The sequence below is a fragment of the Bombyx mandarina genome, chromosome 20 (genome assembly GCF_030267445.1).
Source record: "Bombyx mandarina strain Sakado chromosome 20, ASM3026744v2".
In the NCBI taxonomy this organism is placed as follows: domain Eukaryota; kingdom Metazoa; phylum Arthropoda; class Insecta; order Lepidoptera; family Bombycidae; genus Bombyx; species Bombyx mandarina.
The window spans coordinates 993713-1012812 of record NC_143226.1 but is presented as its reverse complement, the minus strand read 5'-3'; the positions used below and the strand labels follow the sequence as shown (position 1 = coordinate 1012812).

At 35.4% G+C, this 19100-nt stretch overlaps 1 protein-coding gene across 2 annotated transcripts in view; it reads left to right on the top strand.

Annotated features, from left to right (window-relative positions):
• The window catches only part of Sox15 (Sox box protein 15), a 161814-nt gene that overhangs the window by 36267 nt on the left and 106447 nt on the right, over positions 1-19100 (top strand). For both annotated transcript variants that reach the window (XM_089736138.1, XM_089736137.1), the window contains exon 3: positions 488-876. In XM_089736138.1, the coding sequence (XP_089592264.1) occupies positions 488-876 (389 nt within the window). The remainder of the gene's footprint in view (positions 1-487; positions 877-19100) is intronic.

Below are 19100 nucleotides of genomic sequence, written 5' to 3'. Positions count from 1 at the left end.
GATTTCATACATTTCCGGTAACATATATACTCACCTCAATATTATTATACGCTTTGATTGCAAAAAAAATATAAAAATTGAAAAAAAAAAAACTATTATATTTTATTCCGGCCTCTTTATTTAAGTGTCTTAAAATTATCGTTCAATTTGATTGGTCACTTAATCTATACTAATATATAAATCTACAGTGGTTTTTAGGGATGTTCCGTTATATCTACCTATATACTAATATATAAATCTGTAGTGGTTTTTACGGATGTTCCGTTATAACTACTGGACCATGCATCCGATTGACTTGAAACTTAATATCCACGTAGAAAATATATGTACTTAATGGATAGGTTAATATTTATATCAGTCTTGGACTCCCTAATAATAATGACAATAAATAATAATGTTAATTTTAAATGCCCAGCGAAGCGGGCGAGTGCGGCTAGTATATACTAAAAATGTGCAATTTAATAACCTATTTTTTTTTCTTCTCCAGCATGATGGACTCGGGAGGCACAGGGGTAGCGGAATCACCGCCAACATACCACCGCACCTACGAGCAATACGTCCAAGGAGCCGTCGAGAACAGCGCAGACTCGGTCCAGGACCAGACCAGTCCCGAACTGGTGTGGTCTACATTACCTTACGGCATCGATTACAGGACGCCATACGATTATCGAAATCCCTATGACACGATCCGAGATTACTCGACGCAACAGTACGCGAGGGCTCCCTTCACAACTAAAATGGGACAGGCGAAAGCGCTAAAGGAAGCCAGGATAAGGCGACCCATGAACGCATTCATGGTTTGGGCGAAGGTGGAGCGTAAAAAGCTGGCTGACGAAAATCCTGATCTGCATAATGCCGACCTCAGTAAGATGTTAGGTAAGTATTTTTGAGTTAAATTATATACATTAGATCTTTTAGGAATATTCGTTTTGATTATCTTTGTTGTGGCTTTTTTCTGGATTGTTTATTTGACTCGAAAATCACTTACTATTAATAATAGGATATTATTACAAAAATATTTCACGACACGTGGTATCCAGGTATATGAGATATAAATAGTTATATGATCATTTGATGAAATAAATGGTTTTTTAAATCGAAACGCTAAGCTGTAACATATTATATAATTATTACAAGTGAAAATAAAAATAGTAGCACGAACCCGTTGAGTTTTATTATTAAAATTTAAACTTCGAATACTTCTCGAAATCAGATGACGCCATTTCTATTTTTTCTTTGTATGCAAAAGAACCGTTTGATTTATTGGTTAATTTTTATATTACTATTATAAAATTTCGTCATTAAAAATTATCATAAAATTTACATCGACAAACAGCTAAACTAGCGATTATAAATATTAAAGCACAAACAGAAACGACGGAGCTCCAAACAAAACACTACCCGGAGAATTAAATTCAAGTGAGTCAGCGGATTCTATGCCGGTTTTACACCATTTGAATTTCTAATACTTACGACGAGACCGCGATGCCTGTCCGTTTTTATACTCGTCATAAACAGATACATTATCCGACCTAATTATAAACGGAGTTTCTATACACGACTTTTTCTTGTCCACTAATAACATTAAGTTTGCGTATCCACGAAAGATCACCTCATAATGGCAACCCTATTCGTTTCCGTAGTATTTTAAGGCGGCATTTGCGTTGTGCTGTCTTGATAATTTAAAAAACTATTGGCTTAAGTAATTTGTTTAGGAAATTAGCGGCGAATAGAAAAATGTGCTTCTGGACAGCAAAAAGCGATACGTGTTAACAAATCCATGGTGTTTGGATTGAAACTGAACGTTAAAGGGAAGTGTTGCTAATCTAATTGTGGATTTATAATTTTTCTGCACCTTAAGTACGTATACATTTTATATATTTCTGTTTACAACGGTTATGGGCAAAGGCATCAAAAGCTTAAAGTGTCCCGTGGAGAAAGAAGTCGGACAATCGGTTCAATGGCGCGAGAGATCTCCAAGATTTACTAACATATTTCCAGCTCTCACTGTCAACACCTTGAGACTACTACAATTATGATTTTTGCGATTAACGGTTTAAAAGTTTGAACTAAGCAAGCAACTACTTAGCTATTTAATCTACCACAGACTACTTAATTGCGAAATTGAAATTTGAACACAACAATCAAACTAACATTAATCAACAAAATATCCATTTTTTTTTTACTACTGGAAATAGGATTTTTTGCTTTCACTCGGTTAGTCTCAACCTGAGATCGAAGGCTCAATTGTATAATGGCTATGTTCCTTTAAGCCGAAAAGCATGGCTGCTTCGCGACAAAGGGCAGGGATATGGTACATATCCACGTGAGCTCACAATACGGCCTGTCATTAGTAAATTAGATTTTTAAGATTTTACGGCTTGGTAACGAAGCTTTTGATCCATCAGTGAGTTAGTTATTTAGTCCATAGACAACTGTTTGAACCAGTAATGGTTAAGAGAGATGTGATAGCTCGTAATCTCCCGTTCAAACTGTGGCTTGCTTCACATCACAGGGTATAGAAGTTTTTGGTTAGGCTCTCCCTATATATGGTAAAGTATTGTTATAATTACGGTAACCCGTGTAACTTTCACCGCGAGATATGAAACAGGAGTCGAGGACAAGTTACAGACGAGTACAGAAACGATTGTAACGTGACGCTGTACAGTCGTCGAGTGAAGTGTTACGAATATTTTAATGGAATCGAGAAACAAATGAATTAAAATTAATTATATATGGGATTGTAACTATAAAATTTACCTTAATGATTAGATAGGCTAATTGTGAGGGAGTCAAAAGCTATGAGCTTTTCTCAGCATTTCTCAGAATTTTTCCACCTTGAGACATACAGTGTAATTCAAGGACGTCAGATCACTGGCTCGTCAGATAGGAATCAATATGTATGAACTGACAGCTTGTTCAGAACCACTAGTAAAAAAAATAAATAAGCCCCTCTGCAGATCTAGAGCTTTTTTTTAATTCCATAAATGAGTGGACGAGCTCACAGTCTACCTGGTGTTAAGCGGTTACTGGAGCCTATAGACATCTACAACGTAAATGCGCCACCCACATTGAGATATAAGTTCTAAGGTCTCAAGTATAGTTACAACGGCTGCCCCACCCTTCAAACCGAAACGCATTACTGCTTCACGGCAGAAATAGGCAAGGTGGTGGTACCCACCCGTGCGGACTCACAAGTGGTCCTACCGCCAGTCAAGGTCTTTAAGTATGTTCACGAATTCGTACGTCAAAAAACAGACCAGCACAGATAATAATTGACCGCTTTTCATTATAACAGTACCGCGCACGAATGTAAGATATGGCGAGTCATTACGCGTTACCGGCGTGGGTGGCTAGATCCTATCACTCTTAATGAAATAAAACACAAATAAAAAAAAACATATCTACCCATAAATAGTGAGCATAGCGCAATACAATTACAGATACAAGTAACGTGAGCTGTGTGTACCTTATGTAGTGCGAAATAAAGTCGGAGATTGCTTAAACGATTTTTCGTGACAGGTCAAATCACAAATTGTATAATTTAAGCTGGTAACACTAAACATATGTGTTGCCAGAATAATTGCTTGTATCTACAGTGAGTTCACGGGATACTTTTACAAATACGTAATTAAAATGTTGTATTAAATAACTTGGTAATCACTTAGATTGTTGATTAATTCTTGTATTTTCTTACAAAATAGAGGTTGGATATATTAAGAAATACATGTGTATAGTTGAAATGATACATTTCAGAGATTTATCATGATAAAACAATTCAATTCAATTTCAATTGGTTCGTATTATACATTAGTGGTTCTCCAGAAACTTCTAGTATAGAATAGTATAGAATCTAGTATTTTAATTCTAGAAAAATAACTCCCATTTGGCTTCTAAAATTGAATAGCAGAATTTTCGTGTAAGTCGTGGCCTACAGAATTAGGCGCCTCAATAGACGCATAGGCGATTTATAGGAAGGTAGGTACCAATTTTTCTAATTAAATACATACTTATTGCATGTTCACGAATAACTTCCACGACGAACTAATATCATAGTAAAGTAGAAGACGTTGTTAGAGACAATTTCTCGACATTAGTTTAATTATCGAATTCTTAAGTGAAGCTACTAGAAGCTTATTTACAACTCAATCGACCTTGGCGTCTACTACCATTTATCGGCTAAATGACCCACCTTTTTAGGTGCAATCCGATACCACAACGACATCCTCATATATTAGAACGGCGTTCACATACTGAGAGCTCTTAATTAAATAGTCGTAACCTTTATAGGAAGTTTGAGTCACCGGGAAAATCGATTAAAGTACCGATTTGAATAATAGGTTGGGGGACGATTTTTGCGAGGTCAAGGTATAGTGGTATGCGTATGAATCTGGATCTAACTCTAAGGTTAGCTGAACTGTTGTTTTGACAGTTGTATTTCGATATACAATTGTTATTTCTATTTCGTAAATTAAGGTATGGATACACAGGCACGTTTCGTCAACCAAATTTATGTACATACATTATGAATGTAATTTAAAATTAAATGAACAGACCTTCGATAAATTACTAGTTAGGTACTGCAAGTTAATAAGTATGAAATAGATAGACACGAAACATTTTTTCCGGTAGTAAGAAAATGTTGCTTGATTTCACCATGTACACAAATCTTTATCAAATAGTTACATATGTCCCTAATATTTCGAATTTCTCAAAGACAAAGAAGAGAGCTTATGAATCTCTTAACGGAACAAGGAATATTAATGACAAGTAATTCATCTCAATAATGTGATGTTTAAAAAAATAATTTCATAATTATTCTGCCCTTCTCCCAGTCACCTGGGGTCGGCGCAACATGTTTTCTCCTTCCATACTCTTCTATCTTATACCATTTCTTCGCTCACTCCCCTCTTATCCATATCAACTTTCACGCAATCCATCCATTTCTTCTTAGGTCTACCCCTTCCTCTATATCCTTCCACATTCATAGTTAACATTTTCTTACCAACCTCATTTTTATTCCGTCTCATCACATGTCCATACCATCCCAAACGCGCACTTCTCAGCTTCTCTGTCACAGATGCCACTTTCAAACTTCCTCTAACATATTCATTCTGTATTATGTTTAAAAAAATAACCTACAAAAACTTGTAAACAAAAATGCATTACATTATTTATTTATTTATTTGGGAAACCAACAGCACAAAACAAACATATAATATATTAAAAATTATTGTTAGTCTCTGTCTAACTAAAGCTCTATTAGTCCGTATCGCGGGTCAAAAAATGCCAAACAACTGAAACACACATCTCGAATTAAATGTAATAAAATTCATTTACCCTTATTCATGCGCTTGTATTAAAATTCGAATTTTACGTAACATACATTTTTTGTATTATTTTCTTTATTTATGTTTGACTCACGAAATCCTCGGACACTTATTTTGTACAGAGTTCAGGTAATAAATCAGATTCAATAGAAGGAAGCCGTTTTCCCGTTTACGGAGATAATTACATGATTACCACTAATTTTAGTAAGTTTATATAATTTAATATCAGTTCGCCTTAAATGTACATGTTACATTGCAGCATTCCTAAACTAGTTCGCTTTGCATGTGCCGATTTAATTTTATCGACTAAGAATTAGTTAAGCCGTTGGAAATAACTGATAGACGTATGACAGACTTCCGTTTGACGTATGACTTTAGTTTGACGTATGACTTTAGTTTGACGTATGACTTTAGTTTGACGTATGACTTTAGTTTGACGTATGACTTCAGTTTGACGTATAACCGCGTATCAGTTATTTTGGATTACATTGATAAGTGGACGAGCTCTCAGTCCCCTGTTGTTAGGGGTCTCGGGATATCACAATGAGAATGCCACCACGCTTGGGACTTGAGGTCGAATACTCAATTTTAATGTATAACGGATGACTGACCCCTTAAACCGAAAACCATGTGTGCTTCCTAGAGAATTGATCAAAATGGCAGTACTTACCCGTGCAGACTTGCAAGACGGCCTTCCACGAGTAATTAATTGCGCCAAAACGATTAATTACCTAAGCCAGACTATTGGAAAGTAATTTGTAAGCGAATTCACCGTATAACTTCATCGTATTTTGCTTTCAAATCTACCCAATAATCTGATGGTGGATTTCCAGAAATGTTTTCCCTGTCATAATTGGAGTCTGAAACAGCCTTGTTCCATCGCGGAGCTCCAATGCCACGACATGGCCTTCTTATAAACGAGGCCATGAAAAAAGAAACTAATTATTTTCTTTTCTTTTAATTTCGTAAAAAAATCAAAATTGAGGTGGAGACGAACGCAAAATATAAAACAGGGAGATAACATAATTAAAACTTCTTTTAATTAACGGCCGTCTGGTGTAGTGGTAAGTGACATGGTCACTACACAAAGGGGTCGTGTGTTCGAATCCCGCCAACGGAAGATATTTGTATGATAAATATAAATATCTTTTCCAGGGTTATGGATGTATATTAAATATATGTATGTGTATAATAAAAATCTTACATTTATATCTGGTACCTGTAACACAAGTTCTTTACGAACTTATCACGGGACCAGTTAATGTGACGTTATTGTTAGTAAATATTTATTTATATAAAAAAAAAGTATATTATTTCCGACGTTTTGTATACTCTACGGTTTTCGTGGTCGACTGTCGTCCGTGACCATGAAAACTGTAAAGTGAATAGTTTTATACCAGTAATTATGTTTATGACACGCGAAGGCCAAAGAAAAACTTAAGTAACATTTAGTAAAAGAAAACACTAGCACAATAATTAGACAGATCTATAATCAATTACAAAACGTAAATATTCATTTAAAAAAAGCCACTTCCACAATTAATTCAAACGCAAACAAAAGTTCTCCGAGACGGTATCTACAGTATACCAACATCTTTTTGTTCTAAAAATAATTTCATAAAGTCTAAAAAAAAAAGCTCGTATCTTAAAGTACAGTAGCGTATATTAGTAATTATAAGACGAGATAAACCGTAATGGCGTATCAGCGTAATCTTGTAGGTTGACCATGTATACGAATTTTGCCGAGAAATTAGTCGCTTCGAAGTTTGTTATGAATTTTAGTTTGACGTGAACTTGTTGTAATTTAAAATAATTTTCTTGTTACTATTTAATCAAGCGCAAAAATTAATCAATCCAACGTCACCATAATCATTTTTTATTATAAATCTAACAAATCTAAATGCGTGCCTTTTATAAACGCGCTCTTTGTGGCTTGGTATGTTTGTTGGTTTGTAACGAAATTTTTAAACATAATTTTCGTTGACTTCATATCGTCCAGTTAATTTGAAAATTTGCATCCGCGTCAAGAACCTATGACGATACATTAATAAAATTTTGTAGCTTTGCTCTAATATCCTGCTCAGTATCAACAGGTTGATAAAACTGGTTAATAACAGATTAATAAATAGTTTGATTTGATATTTCAGCGTGATTTCATAGTTTTTAAACTGAATCTTCTGTTGATTGATAGAAAGAAAACAAGATGGCTGCTTTAAAATCATCATCATGTTTTCTCCTTCTACACTCCTCTATCATATAGCATTTCTTCGCTCACATGTCCTTCGCTCCCCTCTTACACATGTCGTCTTTCAAGCAATCTATCCATTTCTATTTATGTCTACCTCTTCCTCTGGCTGCTTTAAAATATTATGTTTTAAATCTATGGGCTATCCAAAAGCTCCAAAATCCAAAAGTTTAGGATATTTCTAAATATATATAAAATTCGTGGTCTTGGAAACCTGATGGTTCGCCTACACCGCTCACATTTTGGAGCGATCACCAAGTTTGGTCATAGGCCGTTTTTATTCAACTAATATGGCGTCCGGTTTTAATGTAACTAATCTTGATCTATGTTTAATTTATAAAAATAATATGCTTTTTTTAAGTTCTCTTTTTTATCAAATGTTTCCTTTTCAAATTTAAGCATTTAATTAAAAAGCATTCTGCGTTCGCCATTCAGTCACACGATGATAACTCTTCGTTGCGAAACATCTCAATGGCAACTAATAAATTGGAAATGTCCAGTTTCAAAATATAACGACGCTAATTAACATTAACAGAAAGTAAATTTCTATGATTTCTAAATATTCCGTAACAGTCTAAAAGCAGATATGACGGTATCAAACCATGTAGCATAGTTGGAAAAAATTTAAGCACCATTTTTATAATTCCATAAATAATAAACGTTCAAAATGCATAGATATTTTCTGATGTGTCCCTATTCAATTAATTAATAGATAGTTCGAGGTATGTTTGCGGGACTTTTTGGCGGGAACGCGAGGAGTGAAGTTGTGTGATTTGTTTTATTTTGTCTATTTAGTGTTTCTTTAAGTTTAAATGTGTAATAACGGTGGTTTATTAACCGAAAGTGCATAAATGTGGGAAAATGAAACAAAACCGCTCGACGTAACTTCTCGAGATCCTCCAAAAAGTCCACTGCAAAAATCACATTAAATGACCACCACTTTACTGAGATTATATTTCATCCCCTAACATCTCATCGCATTCCATTTAATTTCATCCCAGTTGATTAATGTCTCAAATTAATCATCTTCATTTCATTTCATTAGAATATAAATAAAAATAAGACATGACTTAAAGGTCCTACTTACCAGGTCGTAAAATCCCTTAAAAAAAAGGTATGTTCGCTTGTTTTAAACAACGCGGCAATAGAAACGAGCTAGTCCAGTCTAGCGGTTAACCTCGGTCCTAAACGATCCACCTAGAATTCACGATCAGTCTGTTTCTACGAACGCAAGTTTCGGTAACTCGCACGGAATATACACAAAACCGTTCCAGGAAGCGCGAACAAAAAGACGGACCGACAACGCTCTATTACTATTCGTAACGTGTTGCCAATAATAATACAATTAATTCACGATGTCGCATCTGATAGATAGGGTTACCGATTTATTGAGTGATCGTTCGAATTTAGACCTTAATTACTTTAATTACTAGTGGTAGGACCTCTTGTGAATCCGCACGGGTAGGTACCACCAACCAAGGTACCAAAACACGTCATTACGGATCCTCCCGATCCATTAACGGTGCTTTTAGGTACCACAAGCACCGGTCTCCGTCCTCATCGAACCCGTCGCTTGCGACGAAAGCCTAGACGAGCAAATTAACCCATGTATGAGCCCGCTGAGTTTCTCGCCGGATCTTCTCAGTGGGTCGCATTTCCGATCCGGTGGTAGATTCTACGAAGTACTGCTCTTGCTAGGGTTAGTTTTAGCAACATCGTCAGGTTTGAGCCCCGTGAGCTCACCTCCATGTTAGGGTTACGCTGCAATGGCTTCTCATGGCCATCAGCTTAGGTAAGAAAAAAAAAGGGCTTCATTGTGATGTCTAAGGATTCCGATCGCGCCCATCCGTATATTATAAATTTAACGGCCGTCTGGTGTAGTGGTAAGTGACATGGTCACTACACAAGGGGGTCGCGGGTTCGAATCCCGCCAAGGGAAGATATTTGTATGATAAATATAAATGTCTTTTCCAGGGTTATGGATGTATATTAAATATATGTATATTGTGTATAATAAAAATCTTACATTTATATCCGTTATCTGGTACCTGTAACACAAGTTCTATACGAACTTATCACGGGGCCGGTTAACGTGGCGTGATTGTTAGTAAATATATATTATTTATTTATTTATAAAACAGTTTTTGCAAATAACCCTAAATTTTTTCAATTCAAATTCACTGACTGTATTTTTTAACAAAGAACCAATATTCTTTATTATCGACGTTAGCTCGACAGCCCTGTTGCTTAACAGTAATTCGTTCAAACAACAATAACCATTACAACAACTGGATAAGGTGTCGATTGGCGTGTAACGATAGCACGAGCGATGCCCATAAATGAAATGTCTTAGGCGACTCGCGATGTGGGAGGCGGACCCGGGGGAAAACATTTACTGCGCAGATTAATTGCTTCCTTGGTAATATTGTCGTGTAATATCTTTGAAACATATCGCTCACCGTAGCTTATTGAAGAAGAACTAAAATAAATTTTCTGATGTCATACAAGATATGAAAAAAAAACAAGTTAGTACGACTAGTATGAATTGTTTCTTGATTTTGTTATACGACCACTGTTTATTGTTTCTTTCGTTGTTTGGTCATAAAAATGTAATTGATTCGCCTAAATTGAGATGCGACGTTTACAATGTGGTTGTAAATTCAACTGTATTACTCTTATAATAGGGATTGAGGCTAATAGCACGGAATATGCTTTTTCTGCTTTTGTTTGCTTGCTCCTTTTTATATAATAGGCGAAAGAATATTTGTAAATTACAATACACTACGCTTACACTTAGAATGATTACTTAAAATTAGTTTAATATCAAAACTGAGTATATCGAAGGGTTATTTATTTTAAGCGATATTCCGCTTAATACGCCACATTTATCTTTGTATAATTAAATATGCGTTTTATTTGGCACAAGCGGCCAGTTCCGGCTCCGCGCGGGTCTTAACAAAAATTTCAACGATATTTGACGTTGTTTTATTTTTTTTCAAATAAAAGAACATTTATTGCGGCATAACTATAATAGTTAGACATGTGCTGTCGCGACACTTTTTGTAAATAATAATGTGTTCTACAAAGTCGTATTACATTATTCTATCATCAATAGTTTTCGCAGGGCACGCGATATAAAGAATATTTTTGGTAATTTTCTTACACCTTGGGTTACATTATTGGAGTTTTAGTGAGGATCCCAATTTTTTTTCAAAAAAAATTATAGCTTATGTCACTTGGGAATAACGTAGCTTCCAAACAGTGAAATATTTTTTTCAAATCGGTTCAGTACTTTCGGAGCCTATTCAATACAAACAAACAAATCTTTCCTCTTTATAATATTACTAGCGACCCGCCCTCGCTTCGCTTCGGAAACATTAAAACACACATGAAACCAAAAAAAAATAATTAAAAAAAGTAGCCTATGTTCATCAGGGACAATGTCGGCTTCTAATGGAAAAAGAATTTTCAAATCGGTCCAGTAGTTTCGGAGCCTATTCGAAACAAACAAACAAACAAATCTTTCCTCTTTATAATATTAGTATAGAAGTATAGATTAGCTTCAACCGTTCGATATTTTAATTGAACTTTAATTAAGTTTACTCCACTGAAATAGCTGAAGAAGATTTTTTCTTATGTTATTTTTTCCAAAATTTAAATTTGAAATGGCTCCCATGTAAAGTTGCAAAAATATCCCTTTGATATAATTAATACTTTTACGGTTTAATCTCGTGTTTTTTTTTATGGCCCTTGTATTGATTTAGATGTTTCTAATACTTTATGTATGTTTGTATGTTTGTTTGTCTTTAACTGATGCCATTACTTACGGATTATTAAGGTTGTCTTGAAGCTCAGTACATATATTGTTTGTATGTCAGTGTAAGTTACCATCAACGAACGATTGGTGCGAATAGTTTTGACACTATCTTCTTTGATACTTTGATCTTCTAAGTGGGTCGCCATTTCGATCCGGTGGTGGATTAAGCGAAGCACTGCTCTTGCTGCAAAGTCAGCAAATTCTCTCAGCTTGAGCCCGTGAGCTAACAAACTATATATTTTATTATATTTTTGTTATTTTTTATTTGGGTGGACGAGCTCACAGCCCACCTGGTGTTAAGTGGTTACTGGAGCCCATAGACATCTACAACGTAAATGCGCCACCCACCTTGAGATATAAGTTCTAAGATCTCAGTATAGTTACAACGGCTGCCCCACCCTTCAAACCGAAACGCATTACTGCTTCACGGCAGAAATAGGCAGGGCGGTGGTACCTACCCGCGCGGACTCACAACAGGTCCTACCACCATTAATATGAAAAACTTTTTCGAAAGATACGAACTCACGGCCTTTCCGAATAATTATTCAAATGCCGCAGAACGATCCTAACCTAACCAGATCTCAATTACAAACATTTAATTGCTGAAACACCCAGGTGTTCACACCCACACGTACGTATGTATAATATGTCAATTAATTTACAAACTAGACTCTTGAATTTACGCAACTTTGTAATGGACTTGTTCAAAATACCTACCTGTTTTCGTGTCTTTATGTATTTATGAAAAATAAAGCCAAGCACAAATAATTTAATGTTTGCGTTTAGCCGAGTTTATTAAAACTAAGTTCTCGAGGTTAAAGTTTGATTTTGATCGCGATTTACGTCTTAATATCTCGATCGTGCTCAATAAATTTCCGCAGAGAATTTGAATATAATTCGTTGATTAAACTTATATTATATGTCCATATACTCTTTGACAAATTAATGTTTAATCTGTGGACCCAATCAGGCCAGTTGCTGTAGAGATTATTGGCGGGAATTCGACGAACAAAGATGTCTGATTACTTTTATTTTGCTAACTTAGTGTTTCCTCAGATTTAAATGTGAGAAAGTTAAATACTTAGCATCTATGAAAATGCACAAATGTGGTCAAATATCCACTGAAAAAGTCTCTGTAAATAACCACAATTTTACTTATTCTTTCCAATATTAGGTGTCACAAATAGGTTTCTTATTCATATACTTTACTAAAATATTCTTGTTACATGAACTAATTAATCCTTCTTTAAGTCACAAAATTTAATAACAATAAGAGCTTTGACACTGAAAACCGACTAAAAAAACTAAGACCAAACAATCTTGATCGTTGCCAATCAAATAATAAAAATCTGGGCATGCCTTATCGTTACGAGTTAATGCAAATTCGTATTAAATTCGAAATTTAAAACCACAGGCCTGCGCACGCGCCGCCGCCATGACTCACACACGCAATAGGGTCACGACACAGAACTACTATAGTGTGCTGAGTTGAGGTCTCGTTGCCAGCGAAATTTCGTCTATAAAATAATTGATTTATAAGCAAACATGACGTTCTATCAAGAAATATTTTATAAGTATTTGTTACATATACATACATGTATGAGTTTATTATATTCGATACTGGTACTATTACCTAAAGGAACTTGTCTTGTACTAGCAATGTTTTTGGTAAGAGTAAGCAACGATAGCATCAGTCTTTCCTATTAACTTTGTCTCGGCTCAAATTGTTCTCAGCTCTAAAACAACGATTTTTATTTACATATGTAAATGCACATGCCTATCATATACGACTAAGTTTTTAAATACTACGGATTTCTTAAGTTGCACAAACGCGTATTATTATTTTATTTATTTTTTTCCTACCTAAGCTGATAGCCTTGAGAGGCTATATCAGCGTAACCCTAACTTTGGTAGGTGAGCTCACGGGGCTCAAACGTGATGACGTTGCTAACACGAACCCTAGCAAGAGCCGTGCTTCGCAGAATCTACCACCGGATCGGAAACGCGACCCACTGAGAAGATCCGGCGAGAAACTCAGTGGGCTGTGTCTGAGAGTTAATTTACTCGTCGAGCCCTTCGTCGCAAGCGACGGGTTCGACGAGAACGGTGACCGGTGCTTGAAGTACCTAGAAGCACCGTTAGTGGATCGGGAACGCGTACTTAAATAGCGTTGAAGACAGGGAAAATTTTGGCAATTCCAGTGAAGCAAGATCCTCGCATCAAAAGTCTACTGTAAGGTTTAACTTTAAAACTAGATGATGACCGGTTTTTTTTATAACGCCATCTTGTTGTGTCTTTAAAGCGGTTAGTTGCCCTCAAATAAGAAAAATAGTATTATTATTCGCCAATAGATGTCGGGAAGAGTTGATTATTGAAAACACGAATAAAACAACATTTTTTGAAAATAAATCATAGTTAGATCGATTTATCGACCCCCCCCCCCCCCCAATACTCTGTATACTAAATTTTATGAAAATCGTTGGAGCCGTTTCCGAGATTCAGATTATATAAATATATAATATATATTAAATATATTGCTCGTTTAAAGGTATAATATAATAATAAAAGTATACAATTTATTTTCCGATAAAATCGCCCGCAGTACGGACAGTGCTTTATGGCACAACGTATTCATTTACAGTATACTAATACCTTGGTACCAAACAAAATGCCGCTTACTAACTTTTGATTATGTTTCATTATTGACTCTAAAATATTGTTTTGATCGTTGGAATTTTAAGGTTGAGACGAAAAATAAATGTAAACGGTTTCTATTTTGACTACTATTATCTTATCTATCTATACTATTATTATAAAGAGGAAATGTTTGTTTGTTTGTATTGAATAGGCTCCGAAACTACTGAACCGATTTGAAACATTTTCACTGGTGGTAGGACCTCTTGTGAGTCCGCGCAGGTAGGTACAACCGCCCTGCCTATTTCTGCCGTGAAGCAGTAATGCGTTTCGGTTTGAAGGGTGGAGCAGCCGTCGTAACTATACTGAGATCTTAGAACTTATATCTCAAGGTGGGTGGCGCATTTACGTTGTAGATGCCCATGGGCTGTAGTAACCACTTAACACTAGGTGGGCTGTGAGTTCGTCCACCCACCAGAGCAGTAAAAAAAATAAAAAAATTTCACTGCTTGGAAGCTACACTATTCCCGAGTGACATAGGCTATATATTTTTTTGAAAAAATTAGGCAACCTCACTAAAACTCCAATAAATGTAACCCAAGGTGTAAAAAAAAATACCTAAAATATTCTTTACATCGCGTGCCCTGCGAAAACTATTGATGATAAAATAAAATAATGTATTACGACTTTGTAGAACATATTATTATTTACAAAAAGTATCGCCAGAATATGTCTAACTATTATAGTTATGCCACAATAGGTGTTCATTTATTTAACACTCTCACCGCCATACGGTCCGCCGGCGGGTCATATATTTTCGAGTTAGACACGCCACCAATATGTTGCAGTAAACGAGATTAGCAGGCCGTACGGGTCGCCGGCGCACCGTATGTTTCGCGCCAAAATATAACAAAATTTCACCACGGCCTGCACGGCTAGGTATAATTGCGACCGCCGGCGGACCGCACGGCCTGCCGCACCGACAAATTCTATATATAGGTGGCGGTGAGAGTGAATAATAAAACAACGCCAAATATCGTTGAAATTTTTGTTAAAGACCCGAGCGGAGCCGGAGCTGGCCGCTAGTTCTGGAATATAGCTAGTAATATAGCTTGTTGTATCTATTTTAAAAGTCTAGATCTGTATCTACTTTAGGTACGGAAAAGTTAAATAAGTATAAATATGAAACTAATGTTTTTTTTTGCATTTTAAATTATTGCTCGTGTTTCATTTACGATTAACAATGATTTATCCATGAGGTTTTCCTTTTGTTACGCATAGGTCGTAGAGAGTCACAATTTTTTTTTTCGTCTGGGGCCGAATCTCCTCCGCGGTACTCGCCTGGGTTGTACGGGGTATGTGGAACTTGACGATCTGCAGATGTTATATGAGAGCCTCTAAACTCAACTCATATTGACTCATTAAAAGTAAGACTCAGGTTGGTTCATAAAATACTTATTTACTAAAAATACGGACACAAAAAGTGATTTTCCGTAAAGGTCAGGGTACGTAATTGTTTTTACTATTATTGTTTCCGATTTAATTGGTTATTATTCAACTTTACACATTCGTGGCCCTAAGATACCCACGCCGTTTACTGGTGTTGACTGATAGCAATTTTTTTAAAGTAAGTATGTACCTTGTGCGTGCTGACGAACTATTTCGACAATGAGGGAAAATAAATAATAAATATTCTAAAAAAGTCGATGTGTATGTGTTCCCCAAAGACACCGAATTCGGTCCAGAGTTTCGACAATTCGGTAGCCATTGGTTCAAAGTCTTATCAAAGATCGGCAGGGAATGCTAGTGTTGTACTAAATATAGAATCCTGTTAGAGCATATTATTATGTTGCCAATCATTAAATATTAGAACTGTAGCAGCATCTAGAAACACTTTCAAGCTAGAAAAAATATTCGACTGTGGCATAGTAGAATCGCGAAAGTGACAATTATCTGCAATCACGAACTATAACGTTCTAATGGTAGTTTTTGTCACATTTTTGAAACTCTTATTCATTTTGGCAGTTCCGAAATATATATACGATGTTGGCTGACTCATATAAAATTGATGCTTGCAAAGGAAAAAAAAGGTTAAGTCCTTAATATTATTTCAAATTTATTAAAGTATCAAATTATATTGTCTGCACTAACCGACGCCGACGCTCTTCGTTGGGTCATGCGACGAATATATTATTTTAACGTAAGTAGGCGATCCGATATGACCCTACCCGACAAATTGTTATTACGAATTAATCGATCCTTACAACGATTCTTGCAATCGAGACGGCGGCGTTAGAATCGAATGATTTAAATTACGATGGGTGGTTTCTTAATTTGCAGTTAATATTTCGAATTGTATGTTCATGTTCTGGTTTGATTTACTGTTGAACGACTTCGGTTATGGTTCAATGTACTTATTGCATTGTTCTGTAGTGTCATATTTGTGGATAAGTTTTTTTTATTATTATTAAGGATGCCGCTGCTCCAGAAACGCTATCAAAATGTTTTGATTAGGGTTGGCACTTTGAAATAATGATGTTTTAACTATCGATTCGAAGTACATTTTTTAGCATTGAGAATCGGCAATAAACTCAGGACAATAGCAAATGGCAATATTGTCAAAACAAAAGTGCATTTCGAGACAATATTTTAGTTTAAAATTTTATTTTCTTTTATTTTTAGTTTAAAAAAAAGTTTTCTTGTATTTCTGTAGGGTTGGTACTCAAGTGATATTAATTAACATCAAATTTTAAATGTCAGTCACAGTATTCCTTAATAAGCATAGCAGATAGCGGTAGCCCTTGTAGGCGTTGACAGACTGGAAGTCAATAAATCTCAAAGACAAATGAACAAATCGTTCGTGACCTAGTCTAGTATTAGAATTATCGCGCGAGATTCCAAATGATCGGTAAAGCGATCTTCTCAAGAGAATTCGCAGTTTTGAGGCAGTCCCCGTTTATGATTTTTTATTTATTTAATTCATCAACAATATTATTAAAAGGATTTTTACGTTTGAATATAGCCTTTTTTCCTGTCATTATTATATTATTTCCGATGTTTCGAATAAATACATTACAGTTTGATCGTGCTTAACTTAGAGATTTCAAAATATGTCCACGTGCCTAATAATCTCAGCATAAATGTGGTTCATCTTTGAACACAACTGTAAATAAGTTTTCCGTAACCTTATATTTTCGCCGTAGATTTAATGCCTTTTCACGGAGTGGTTGTGTGCTCAATAAGTTTCCAATAGGCCTGGCCAAACTACAATCCGGTGACGTTAAAATACAGAAATGAAGTCGTCGTGGCCTAAAGGTTAAGATACCTTGTGCACTCGTATCGAGCGATACGTCTGTGACAGTGTTCGAATCCCGCAGGCAGGCACCAATATTTCTAATGAATACGTACTTAACAATTAATGTTCACAAATAACTTTGAAGGAATAGTACCGTAACAAAAATCAAACCCTCAAAAATTATAATTTGCGTAATTACCGGTGGTAGGACGTCTTGTGAGTCCGCACGGATAGGTATCACCACCCCGCCTATTTCTGCCGTGAATCAGTAATGCGTTTCGGTTTGAAGGGTACGGCAGCCGTTGTACTGTAAAACTTGGACTTAGAACTCATGTCATTGACCTCTCTGGGCTCCGGTGACTACTTAACACGACCATCGGTCTAAGCAATAAAAAAGTGTATTGAATTGGCATATGCTAACGAATTGTAAGCTTGTATCTTGCGTAGGTATGTAATTATAATAAATAATACAGACTACAGTAGTGTGACATGTCGATTTACTATTCTTACTGCGACAGTTATGTCGGTGCAAGGCTTGATAGCGAATATTTTCGACCAACATCTTAAGAATCTTCCGCGGTCCAGCTCGACTAGTAGCCTAATGCAGAGAGTATTCATTTTGATATGTCGCGTACCATGAGTTTTCTCAATCTAAAGCCCTAAGCAAAATCTATGCTTAAGTAATGTTCTATAATATTAAAAAGATTCTAGTAGTTATAGGATACATAATCTATACTAATATATAAATCTACAGTGGTTTTTACGGATGTTCCGTTATAATTACTGAACCATGCACCCGATTGACTTGAAACTTTGTATCCATGTAGAAAATACATGTACATAATGGATAGCTTAATATTTATATTAGTGTTAGACTCCCTACACCAGTTGCGGGGGCGTTAATGATGAGAATCTTTGTGGGGGTGAGAAATAATAATGTTTATTTTAAATGCCCAGCGAAGCGGACGGACAGGTACAGCTAGTTTTAGTGATAAAATTATTGATTGTCTATCACACAAAAAATACTTCGATTTTTCCGCGTAGGAGAAAAGGTAGGCGTCGATTTTCAGTCACGTTGTCTTTAGTGTCGTACGTGACTTATTCACATGTCAATCTCATACTAGAAACCATTAATGTTAGTAAATTACACTTTAAGCTCACAGATATTATTGTTACCACCTACCATGTGATTGAATCGTCTCTCTCTATATCCGAAGATAATTAATAATAAAAAATTAATGAATTAAATAAGAATTGACATTCTTTGTAAAATCGCCTTTATGTCTGTCGTATCATAGTTATTTTTGTTGTTGAGATAATAACATTGTTCTTTACCGTGTGATGTGTGTTTGCTTGGGCGGTCATCAACACGGTGAGTTGGCCTGAAATGCAAGTAAAATAAAAAGAAAACAAGTAAAAGTGATAATTTTTTTGTTTGATAATGAAATGAAAAATGATTTTAATATGTTATGAACTTTTTATCTAGGTAGATGTTATTAGAAGATCTGATGAAATGAAGATCGTTTTGTAAGTTTTATCATTGCTTACATAACTGAGGTAGATAGATCATTTAGCCAGCCAGCCAGCGAAACAAATCAAAGAATTTTTTTTCCTATATTTTTAAAAGCGTTAAATTTAATTAAATTTAAATTAAATATAAAAATTAAAGTTAGATAGAAAATAAATAATAATTACAAAATAAAACTTAAAATAAAATGACATCATTGTCTTTAATCTTGCTGTCATTAAAATAATCGTTACAATTTCTGAAGACATAAT